This window comes from Lissotriton helveticus, chromosome 2_1 (genome assembly GCF_964261635.1).
Source record: "Lissotriton helveticus chromosome 2_1, aLisHel1.1, whole genome shotgun sequence".
NCBI lineage: Eukaryota > Metazoa > Chordata > Amphibia > Caudata > Salamandridae > Lissotriton > Lissotriton helveticus.
In genome coordinates, this window is record NC_136059.1 from 1,018,191,636 (window position 1) to 1,018,204,200 (window position 12,565).

Sequence of the window (12,565 nt, forward strand, 5' to 3'; positions counted from 1 at the left end):
TTGCTAGGAGGAGCATGCGCTGTGTACCCTCTTAGATTAGGAGGTGTTGTGAATTTCTGCGTACCCTCTTGGATTGGGAGGTGTTGTGACTTATTTGCGAGCTCCTCAGTAATGGTCTTATATGTTGTTAGTGTTTATTTCTTTCTTGGGTAAGTATTGTGAAATGTGGTGTCTTTCTGTAACCTGAGAAAGGGTGTGGTAAGTAATGACCTGGTGACTGACAGAAGCACCAAAACATAAGGAGAAACACGTCATTACATGCACCACCAGGCTTGAGTGCACTGCTGACTGAGGGAACTTGAGCATGTTGTCCCAGCTGTTTCTTATGAGTCACTGATCCTCCAATCATGGTTTTAGTAGCCTCATATGAAGTATCATGTTTGGTACAGCAGCAATGAACAAAACCATTGAACCGAGGAGAGATATTGGACACACTGTTGGGTTTGGGGTCCGATGCGAAGCGGATGAATGATATTTCATCGTCCTCGTTTTCTAAGGTTGCTCCCGAACAAGGAATGGTTTGAACCAGACTTGACTTCTTGAAGTTTATCTGGAAACCTAATCAACAAAGAATAGGGATTCGAGTCTGGAGAACTTTTCTACTTTGAATGGATTGCTTGCTTTGAGAAGACTTGACATTGTTTAGGATAGTAAAAGTAACTGCTGCAGTTGGCCACACTGATGATCGGGCCATGGAGGAAAATTAACTCTCTGCTGGGGACAGCACCTACACTCTTTCTGGCAATACTGAGGTCTGAAAAATGTCTTATTGCCCCACTGTTTTAAAGGCCTCTGCTTCATTTATCATGTGCACCGTTTCCGCCTCTGTATATGGACCAACGAGCAACAATCCAGAGAAAGAATGAACAAGGATTTTTAGCTGACCATCTGTCTTCAAAGATGTCCGTTGCAAATGAGATGCCCTCCTCAAAGCAATTCTCTGGTAGTAGTCCCGTACTACCAAATAATTAGAGGTTATGTTATTCAAAATTTATCAAGCGCGTGGGCACCCAGGGGTTTCATGGTGCTACAGGTGAGAAAGATGGTAAACAGTACCCTAACCGTGCGCTTGCTTGAATAACCAGGTCTTCAGTGCACCCCTGAATTCCGCCAACTTAGTGCAGCTCCGGAGTGACAGGGGGAAAGAGTTCCAGATCTTAGGTGCCAAATAAGTGAATCGGCATCCGCCTAGTCGTTTCTTTTTGTAAAAAGGCAAGGTAAGAAGAGACAGGTGGGCAGAGCGGGGATTGCGGGTCGGTTCGTATTTGTTTATCAGATGATTAATGAACCTGGGAATTTTACCATGAAGAGCTTTAAAGGTCAGGCAGCCCACCTTGAAGGTAACCCGGTGGACAGGGGGAAGCCAATGAAGAGTGGCTAGCAATGGTTTCGCCGAACTCCTACAATTGCATTTAAATATTAATCTGGCCATCTGATTTTGTACGATCTGTAGGCGTTTAGAGAGGGCCAGGGGAAGGCCTAAATAGATAGAATTCGAAAAATCTAAACGGGAGAGAACCAAGGCAATTACCACCTGGATAAGGGCAGAGTGTGAGAGCAGATGAGCAATTTTCTTGATCTTTCGTAACTGGAAGAAATCACCGTTCCCACCTGACTTTTCAGTGAGAGGTCGGCGCTAAGGGTGACCCCGAGACTCTTCACCGACAGAGAAGGAGACGATCCCATTGAGGACGGCCAAAAATGAGGTCCCCAGCTGGTTGCGCTATTGCCTGGGAGTACCAACTCCGTCTTTCCAGGGTTATTGAACAAATGGCGATTCGGTTTGAAATCAGCAGCTACTCCTGTACCATTTCACTGAAATCCTGTGGTTGTCTCTAGGCAACTGCTTGCAAAGTTTTTCAAAGTCTCCCAAAGTGGTTGTCATACCTCCCAAGCAGGGCAGTAGTGACAGTAGCGTGAAAGGCAATGACAGCAAAACTACAGATCTTTTTCATGCATCATCCTTACTTTTGTTTTGTCGGTTGGTGGATCAAATTTCTGAAGCTGAAGAGTCATGCTTTCCGACGGCCAACAAGTAAAATCAATTTGGCTTAGAATGAAGGCATGGCAAACCCAAGTCTGACCCTGTGGGTCTGTATTTCTTTAATCACACCCTCCCCCAACTCCAGGATTCTGTGGCTTCAGTTGCCAAACTTTGCAGCCAAAAAAAACTAATTGGCAGTTCAATGGTGGTATTTTTGTGGAAGACCGAAAATGTGCCTATCACAAACCTATTGCACAGACAGAGCTCTGTCACTGCTTCAAACTTTGCTCTGTCACAATCTGTAACCGTGCAGTCTCCAGCAGCACACCATCTTGAATTGGAGCCAGAGTACAGATTGCAGTATGAAATCTCTACTCTCTCTGGCATCACAGAGTGCATCCCCTGCAGTGCACACGGCAGGCAGCGTCCAGAAAGACACAGGTGCAGAAGATGGGGGTAACAGTAGACGGGGGGGAAAGAGAGAAGTCAAGGGGCATCAGGAGAAGTGGGGGACAGATAAGACATGGGAGGCAGGGACAGCGGACAGCGGAAGGAGAGGGACAAAAAGGAGTGACAATGTGCAGAGGAGGTTGGGGGCAGAAGGGAGTTCCAAGGGGCGTCTGAGTCCACAGGTGCCACACTGAAACGTGAGGTGGGATGCAGGCTATTGCACAGGACGTGGCTCTGTTCATTTACATGTCAGGCGACAGAACAAGTTAACATCTCTCCAGCCTGCTAGCCTGTTGCTCATCCTACTTTCAATTGCTCAGCAGCAGCACAAAGCCAGTAGAGTGCCTGCCTCTTTTTTTTTTGCAACCACTTTCGAAAAAAAGCAACCTGCAATGTATACAAAATAGGCATTTCTCCATTTTGTTTGCAAATCACAAAATCATTCTGAGGACGTCTGTTTAACAGGCGAGGGTTAACAGAATTATTAGTTGCTATCATAGCCAACATTTTTGTTCTCCTAGCAACAAAAGATAAAGTACTAGAGGAGGTAGCAGTTCAGGTGTTCACTGAAGTTAAACAGTCTCTAGAATTACTGAGATGGTTATACAAGGAACTTTAAGAGGAGTGGCTAGGACTTCTTGAAATGATATATAATCCTCCAGGCGCAAAACGTAGCTGGCACTCCAGGGAAAGAGATAAGACTATAAATTAATGAGGTGTTTGAAACCAATCCGATCGATTCCGAAAGGGACCATGAAAGAGACCCCTCCAGCCTATGTTTCCATGGAGGATGGTAATCCTGTGAGAGAACCTCCTGCAAAGGAAGTGGTGAACGTGGATGCTGAGGGAATTTCTTAGAAGGATGCCTATTTCCGACCAGAGATATCGAGATTGGCCTTGAAACCATTGTCTTCAGCGTCACAGGCAGAGCCATACGCAAAGGTCTCAATGGAGTTTATAATAGATTTAAAGATGCAATCCTGAAAGATAAAGGACAAAAAGGGACTGGTGTTACAACCGAATTAGGAAATAATCTGAGTATCTTCCCTTGTGATAACACTTTGGCTATTGAAGATGCACAGGACAATATTTTCATCTTCAACCCAAGCGATGCAGTCTAGTGCTTTGACGTAAAGCATCTTGACATCGATACATGCCGTGGTGGCAAAGCATGTCTCATATGGTAAAGAGAGAAAGCGATACTGGGAATTGCTTCAACATTGAAGATCTTCATTATGCCGAATGGTAGTAGTGCTTCACTGTCAATATCAAACTCAACAGCAAATATGTCAACATCTTACCTCAGGCTGATGTCAAGTGGGATTGAGAGGAATGATGTTCTCTCCATTGCCCCCTTTTGGTTTTATTTCTCCCTGGAATTGCCCCCTTTGGGTGTTCTTTGGGGCCGAGGGCTTGGGCACAGTAGCTGTATAACTCTCTGATGGCCCCTTTTTGCTTTCCATTCCTCCTTGACCTTAAAGTTTGTCCAGCAGTCTGATACCCCAACGATCTTTCAGTGTCCTTTTGTGCATATTTACACAACATTCAAATTAAGCAGCAAAACCGATGGGGATACGAAATTGTATTTTCTTCCTGCCACATGAAATAGACTTCACAAAAAGTTAACTTATTGTGACTGAACACTCACTGGAAAGGCTAAAGAAAGCTTGAAAATGCTTTCTAGTGAGGAAAGACTTAGAGACAGGTGAATTAACAAACATTTCCAGAGAAAAACTGTGGAAATTGGATAAAAGCAACACCCACAATGGTTCCTCTCTAACAAACCAGAAAAAGAACTGGCTCAGAGAGGCAAATAAAACAAAAGTGGTGTAAAAATTTGGATTATTACTTCGAGTGGGAGACTGCCCTCCTAAAAGAGTAATCACATCTCTATATCTTAATTAACTTGAGCTCAACCCCCTGGTAGTAATGGCACAGAATATATAGGTTTAACTTGCGGTAATTCAACAAAGGGTAACAGAAATATGATTTTTGAAAGTTTTAAGTAGAAATAACGCCAAAAAGCGCTACGCACCAGCGAGACTATGGTCACTGCAGACCAGGTCCTAGTGGCGATTTCCCGCTGACCGTGTTGGAATCTGGATCAAATATACCAACCAGGTTCATCCTTGTCAAAGAGTGTGCCCTCTGCCTCCGTCTTTTAAGTCCCAATTAACCACAGGAGTACATTTGTTAAGTTCCCAAGGAATTCGAGAGAGGCACTCGGAGGCCAACAGCAGGGTGCAGTCCAGGTCCGGTTACCACTGGTCTGCTGGGTACTTCCAGGAAAAGGCTTCTTGCAGCTTGTCTCCCTGTAGACACACAGGTCAGCCAACTAAACCCTGGAGTCTACTTATTTGTCTTGGGTACAAGAAGGAGCATGTCCAGCCCTTAATGGCTCCTCTCAGTTCAGACAGCGGTCTAGTCCTTATCTGATCTGATCTTAAAGAAACCTAACCTGGATCCAGAAAATTGGGGAAATTATCGACCTATCTCCTTACTGCCTGGAGTAAGTAAATTAGCGGAGAAGCACATTAATTCAATCCGATCGGCCTTTCTGGAAAACAATAATCGTCTTCATCTCAGACAGGATTTAGACCTCAACAGGGTACCAAAACTGCTCTTCTGGCTGTAGTAGAGGAAACAAGGAAGACCCTTGATAATGGAGGCTGCACTGCCCTTATTCTATTGGACCGTAGCGCAGCCTTCAACACTGTAAATCACCATCTAATGATCTAAAGACTTAGGGAGGCTGGAGTGAACGGATTAGCATTAAAATTGCTACAGTCCTTCCTTCAAAACAGGGTTTTTACAGTCTTTGAAGAAGAATACTCCTCGCAACAAATACCTTTAACATGTGGGGTCCTACAGGGATACTCCCTTAGCCCCACTATGTTCAATGTTTACATGAGCTCACTGGCTGAAACTGTATGTTCATTTGGTGTACAGATTGTCACATATCCTGACGATACTCAGCTATCTCTATGAAGCAATACAACCAATATGGTCCTGATCTAGCCACCTGCCGTGAGGATGTCTAACTGAATAATTCATTTTTAAAACTCAATTGATCAAAGACTGAACTCCTGCTTTTGGGGAAATCCGCCCCTCTAAATATAGACCTCCTCCGGCCTAGTTGCCCCCCGTCCCAAAAAAACAAATCAAAAGTCTTGGGATCTTGCTTGAGTGTGACCTCGATTTTAAGGAACAATCACGCATAGTGGCAGCTAGCTATTATGGCCTTTTAAGAAGGATTAGAAGGATACTCCCTCGGCTACCTTTTGCTGCTAGACGGCTGCTAGTCCAAGCCCTTATTCCATCACGACTGGACTATGCTAATGCCGTGTACCTGGGAGCCCCCCAGGCCACCATCAAAAGACTTCAAACGGTACAGAACAGCGCAGCTCGCATGCTGCTGAATATTCCCAGACGCTCCTCCACGAAATCCGCTCTCGCTACCCTGCATTGGCTCCCTGTTCAGGAAAGAATTAGATTTACGGCTCTGTCCATCACCTACAAGGCATTCTCTGGAAAGGGCTCGCCTTAGATCCGTCCCTGGATCCAACCTTATGTGCCCAACGGAGCCCTTAGATTTGAGATCAAAGGTTTAATCTTCGTTCCTAAGATTATACGATCACGTAGTGGAGGCCGACTGTTCACATATAATGCAGCCAGGCTCTAGAACAACCTCCACATACGCTCTGAACCGGATTACCTCAAGTTCAGAAAACTGCTGAAAATCTTTTTCTTTCCTTGATCATCTTACATTTTAAGCAGCGCCATAGCGATGGGATGCCCCCGGGTACCCACACGCTTTATACATTTTCCTTCATTCATTCATTCGCAAGTCCAGAAAGTGTTCTGAAGTGGGTGTCCCAAGGTGCCACATTTACGCCAGGCACTACAACGGACATGCTAAAATTGTACACCCACTTTCAAAAGTGTGAAGAAAAGGTGGGATCAACACTTGCAGCAGGGAATTATTCTACTGTTCATGTCTATCAATTTAGATCCTAAAAAACAGCAGGTCAATGCACATAGGACGGTGCTGTGTGCATCAAAGTATAACAATCATGCATTTTATCACAAAACACTGTACTCCTCTCCAGTCCGTTAAGTATCCCACTTTATTAGGTCAAACATGGCCACCATGTGTAATTTCCAAGGGCCATATGCATCAACACATTTTCCCACAGACACAGAATGGGCAAAACCCTTTGATGCATCTGGCCCATGGGTTGAGCGGCAAACACCCACTCTATTAGTCCCTCCAGCCAGCATTTCAATCAACCCTTCAATCTCAATTCCTATACAGTAAGTCTGTGCAGTTTGGTTGGGATGGCAAATTACTATGTATATCCCACTGGGGCAGAAACATAACTTATTTCTGGAAAACAGCGTTTTTCCTTAAGTCTGATGAGAAATCTTGCCTTGGCAGTGTGGAGAACTGGAGTTAGAGAACATACAAGGGGAATCCCAGATCTTGAACATTCTGGAAATAGTTTCAAAGCAATATTTACTATCAGGACTATAAAATGCACACAAGGAAAACATATTTCCATCTATGCACCAAAGGCAGAAGGGTGTGAAAAGTTATTAGACTAAATGCTTTCTATACCATACATCAGCACAGATCTGTTGGTTGTACACAGACACATGCAGACCATTTTCTCAAAACATGTTTTTTAGCGAAGACATTAGATATAATGATGCCAACTTGTATAAGCATGATGAACAATGATGGGAAGCTATTTGTTTGAAATTGCATACAAAAAGTAGCAGTTTTATTGATGCAGATCATATCCAACAGTTAACAAAACACTGTATTTTGATATAAAGGTCTCTACGCAACCAGTAGACCCCAGAATGCGGTCAGTAATGCTATTAACAGTTTCTCTCAAGCTTCTATGTTGATTTGAATTAGACGTTGGAAATAATATAACAAATGTTTGGTTGTGTTTCACTCCTCACACTTTTCATACTCCCAGAATTGGAATGACTGGAAGATTAGTGGTTTTAGTCAATTTCATACCAAACCCATTGGAATTCGTAAAGAATTGACATGTTGAGCGAGTTTTAAACAAAGATGAGAATTCTGGACTAAAAGGAACATTTTTCATAGGCTTAAATTAATACCTGCGATAGAAAAGTATCAATTTTGTGATTCAAAACATTTATGTATATTAAGTGTGTGCCCAGAAAAGAAACAAAAAAAAATGTACTCAAACATTACACAATTCTGTACAGGGAAAACAGAAAAAAATACAGAAAGTTCTCGAGTGCAACAGCAAGGCTAAAACGCCTCGCCTATTAATTGCTATTGCTCATCAACACGTTTTCACAACAGACCATTTTACGGATCAAAAATGTAGAAATTAGATTGTGTTTCTGCAAATGCATATACACTTTCTAGAAGAGGGATAAGTGTAGATTTCTGCCACATAACTTTAGATGACAACAGATTCCGAAGACGTGCAAAAGAATGATCTCTACTCTCACACATCAAAATAGACTTGTTATTTTCAAAACAAGATTTCTTTCAAATCCAACATATGCTCTGGTAGTCGGCATTGACAGAAAAAAGGTTAACTCTCCATTTCAACTTCTGCTCCTTCAGTGCGACTGGCAGGTGTAAATTCCGTTATATTTTCCTCATCCAAATGAACAATGTCAGAGAGATCAATATTGGGCAACGGAACTCTCCAGTAATGGAATGAATTATACTGCCAGCATTCTTCTCCATCCTGAAAAGAAAGTAGATTAAAAATAAAGATCACTTATTAGAAAATAAAAGCTCTTTTCACATAAGCATGTTAATCTTTATAACAAGACAATAAACAGACCATATTACATTTTTCAAGTGAGTCAAATTGATTACTTTTCGGAATATTAGGATTGAAAACGGATGGGACTACTTCAAAATTATTAAACTAAGAGTTTAAGGGCCATATGTACTAAAGCATTTTCCCATAGACACAGAATGGGTAAAACCCGTTGATACATCTGGCCCTAAGAGCTTTTACAGAGAATGCACTCATTCTAGAATATTAATTAACTTGGCGGGTGTCTACTAGAATTACTGCATTTCTTTGCAAGGAAGTTCCTAAGCAAGAAATATTTGAACCCCAGCATTTACATCGATCTAATTAAACCAGTAAATAGGTAGACTAGTGTTTGCAGCGGTCAGTATTTTACCCCTACTGTGACCTAGAGAGAACTTTGGGTCTGCCCTTGCAATGACTGGATAGCTCTCTGGTTTATTTTAGCTCCTTGTCAAGACTGTGATAGCTCTTTTTTCATGTGCTTGTTAAAAAGAGAACTGTAACAAAAGTGGGAAACTTGGTTCCGGTCTCCCTCTCCGTAATTTATCCTAGGGGCTCCAAGTGGAAGCAAAGTCTTACAGAGCACATACTCTCGAAAGAACTTGCCTCCTCATAAGGACAAGAAACAGAGGGTGTTTGCTAAGATGTTCTTGGTGACGATTTACCTCAAGTGCAACTAAGTGGAGATGAGGGAAGGTCTCATCAGAGATAACTAAAAAGGTTTTTGTGACGTCAAGTCATGTGTTAATTGGCTGTGCAAGCTGAATCGAGAGCCCAAAGCAATGTAGTCTTCCACCTGAGAGATTTGAAGTACACTTTGTGAACAGGTGGTATGATAGATGCCCTTCTGGAGTAGGAGCTCGTAAGGAGGGAAAAGTAAAAACTCCAAATGGAATATTTAATCACTCAGGGCAAAGAGAAAGGGATGAACGTTCGTCTTCGATAATTGCGGTGAAGTGAACATTAGCAGACATATTTACTAATTCTAAGTTAGCGAGAGATGGATGATGGAGCAGAGTGTTATTACAGAAAATGCACCTCCCAAACAAAGAAGGCGAACTAAAAAGACCGAGTGATAAATGGGTGCCGTTCACACACTATCCCCTGCTAACTCACTGGCAAGCTCAAGGTTATCTGAAAGATACGATTTTGCACAGTGATGCACAAAAACCTCCTGCACATCATTCTCTGTTCTTGGACAGATCCATAGGGCAGATATGCCTTTGTGAAACTGACTGCCAAACCCGTGCTGGGTTGCGCAGGTCCTTAAATAAGGTAGGATTTTTTTCCCCGACAATTGTCAAGATTTCTAATCTATTTTGGATTAGGAAGAGTGAAAGTTAGTCATAGACCCGATGCTGGATAGGGCTGGACTCCTGGATAAGTGTAATATAACAAATATGGCTTTACTACAATATTTAATCTCCAACCACAACTTGGTAGATGCTTAACTTCAGACAAGGAGTATAACTTTCTGTGACTGGAGGTTCGTGGCAGCTCGTTCCGCCCACAGACTACTGCGTTGGCCTTCTGCTATGCCAGATGTTATGAATTGAGTTTGTAACCAGGAGTGTCTCTGGTAATTCCCCTAGTCAGCTAGACCTTTCCATAGCTGCCGCAGATCCCTTGTGCAATGCTGGAGGCATCTAAAGAAAGGTTGCCAGAACAGAAGCAGATGTGGACTCATGCTCACCTTGACAGGGAAGACAATGAGCAATTTGTCTCCTCAGTCCAGACTCTGAATGGGACATAGAGGAGCCTGTTAGGTGATTCTGTGTAGCCAAGGCAGAGTCTCACTTTACTTGACCGCTGAATAAGGGATCCAACCTTCCTCTGTTTTCAATGCTGACTGTAGGAGGAGAGGTTCGCTCAACACTGTATACACTACAGCAGCAAAAAAAAAATCATCGTTAGGCTCAAAGAGAGGCATTTCAAGCGAAGGAAAAAAAGCTGTTAGGATGCTCGTTTACTAGTTATGGAAGTGCAAAACACTGCAAGCTATCCCTGAGATAAAAGACCATATGGTTCGACTGGTGACACCAGGAGGACATCTAAGAAACCTTATTAGGTCGAGCCTGGGCAGTGTATGCGCTACTGCTATCGGGGACTTTGGACACGCCCACCCCTTTTGGTTGGTTTGTTGACCTGCTTTTCTCCGGTTGGTTAATGTTGTGCATCTGTACCACCTTTCAGGGGTTGGTTCCCTCCCAGTGGACATCACCAATTGATTCTTTTGGTTGTCCAGTTCAAGCCATCTCGTGACTCTTCACTCTCACACCCTCCCCACCTCCAGTCATTGCTGCTGGCATGAAACTTTTGATAGGGGTAACTGTTCTAAAAGCACGGTCTGTTGACAAAAAAGTGAAATTAAAACATTCCATTACAATAAAATAATTTCAGGCGCTCTCCCCCATCCTCCCAGTGTAAGTGCAGCACCCATCCATGTTATCTGGAGGGGGAATTTAGGCCCTTTTCTACAGGCCTTATGTTGAAGAACGTCATGGGATCCTGGCAGTAAGATCAAGTTTAAACAAGCATTTGCAATGCAATAGGTCTCGCATTACTGAAAGATTGACCTATTGGCGTTGCAAATAACGAAGCGCCAATAGCTCAAACTTTTAGTAATGTGAGATCTATTGCATTGCATGATTGTTTTCGTTCTAGGTGCACTTATAAATCTCCACGCAGGACACTTCACCCAAAGAGGAATGTTTTCTTAAATCAGTGCATTTAAGTTTGCTGAATGACGAAAGACAGGACAATGATTTGTGAAATTACTCTAAATGATGGCAATGAGGCTAGCTCAAACATATCAACTGTAAGGAAATGCCTCTTTTGTATAATCACGCGTACGTTGACTGATGCTGCTGGTTTTTCAAATGCATCAAGGCCTGCTAACCAGATCTTAGCGGCAGTGCCCGGCCCATATAGTGCATGCCGAATTGGCTGTACCCTATTGGAAATTGCTAACTTACCAGTAAGTCCCTAGTAAATGGTGCCCTAGATCCCAGGGCATGTAAGTTAGAGGGGTACCACAGGGCTTGCACTACTGGCTGTGCCATACTGGCAGTCCCCCAAGTAAAACGGGTCCTCCTCCAGTCTGCCATGGAGACTGGGAGAACAGACACTCCCTGTTGGCCAAACTTGGCCATTAAAAGCAATGGCAAAGCCGCCACTTTCCCAGTACATGTGTGTAAGTCACCCCAATGACAGGCCTACCAAGTTCTAAAGGCAAGGTGCAACATATGGCACAAGCAGGACATGTAATGTTCATGTCCTGACAGTAAAACCAACAAAACGACTGTTTCTTTGTACTCGCCAATTGGGCGACCAATGCTTTCCAGAGTTAAACACGGCCCTCTCAGCTGTACTAGCTCCTGAACTGTACAAAGTGGGCACTCCAAGTATGAAACAACTCATTATATTAAGCCCTACTTGTTTGTGTCTTAAGTTGGAATTAATGCAACTTGTTGCAGTGTGTAGGTTTAGCAAAGCTGCCACTTTGTTGCCTTTAAAACTCCTGTGCCTTCAAGTGCACAAATGGAGCCTGCTCCAAAAAGATAGCCTTCTACCCTCCTGGAGAGAGATGCTCTCAGGGAAGAGAACACCAAGGGATTACAGGCAAGGAAGGTGTCACTCCCTCCTGCAGAAAGAAACTTGGCTGTTAGTCCTAAAAAGGGAGGCGTAAAAAGGTAAAGCTGCCTTTGAAGGGTTGATGTGTAACATTAGGAGGGAGGGTTGAGATATAGTGGAGGTAGGAAGGCTGGCACGGGAAGCAGAGGAGAGAAACCTGTTGCCAAACAGGTTTGCACAGGCGTGTACAACCCTCAGGTAGCCACACCTTGAGCGGGCTAGGGAGGACTGAACACAGACAAACTGGTCTGGCCATCTTGAGCGTGAGCAGAATGGTACATCATGGGATAGCCAGATGCCACACCACAGGAAGTAGTTATCAGGTGGGAGGGATCATGGTAGCCCATTAGCTACCGACCGCCTCCTGGCCGGAGGGCACTCTGAGGAGAAAGAGGGCACCCAGACCTCAGATTTTGTCTGACTTGGAAGAAGTACTGAAGGAGGACTGCCCTGCTGCACCGGGTATCAACAAAGAGGTTGCACTGAGGAGTACTTCACCTGGTGGCTAGCTTAGAGATTGACTGCGCCTGCCCTGTACTGCTTGGGGAGAAGTTGGCTCCAGAGGCCAGTCAAGGAAAGAGGGGTCAGTTGACTGGCCTCCTGTCTGCAGCACAGAGACAACAGCTGAAGAAGCCTGCTTGGGCAAGTTTGTAGCCCAAAGTCTTTAAACCACTAT

The 12,565-nt window shown here is 43.8% G+C and overlaps 1 protein-coding gene across 1 annotated transcript in view; it reads right to left on the reverse strand.

Moving 5' to 3' along the window:
- Positions 1 to 7,185: 7,185 nt before the first annotated feature.
- The window catches only part of LOC144818411 (uncharacterized protein C9orf40 homolog), a 30,212-nt gene continuing 24,832 nt past the window's right edge, over positions 7,186 to 12,565 (reverse strand). Inside the window, exon 2 of the mRNA XM_078675785.1 lies at positions 7,186 to 8,178. Within this exon, the coding sequence (XP_078531911.1) occupies positions 8,020 to 8,178 (159 nt within the window). The 3' untranslated portion in view covers positions 7,186 to 8,019. The remainder of the gene's footprint in view (positions 8,179 to 12,565) is intronic.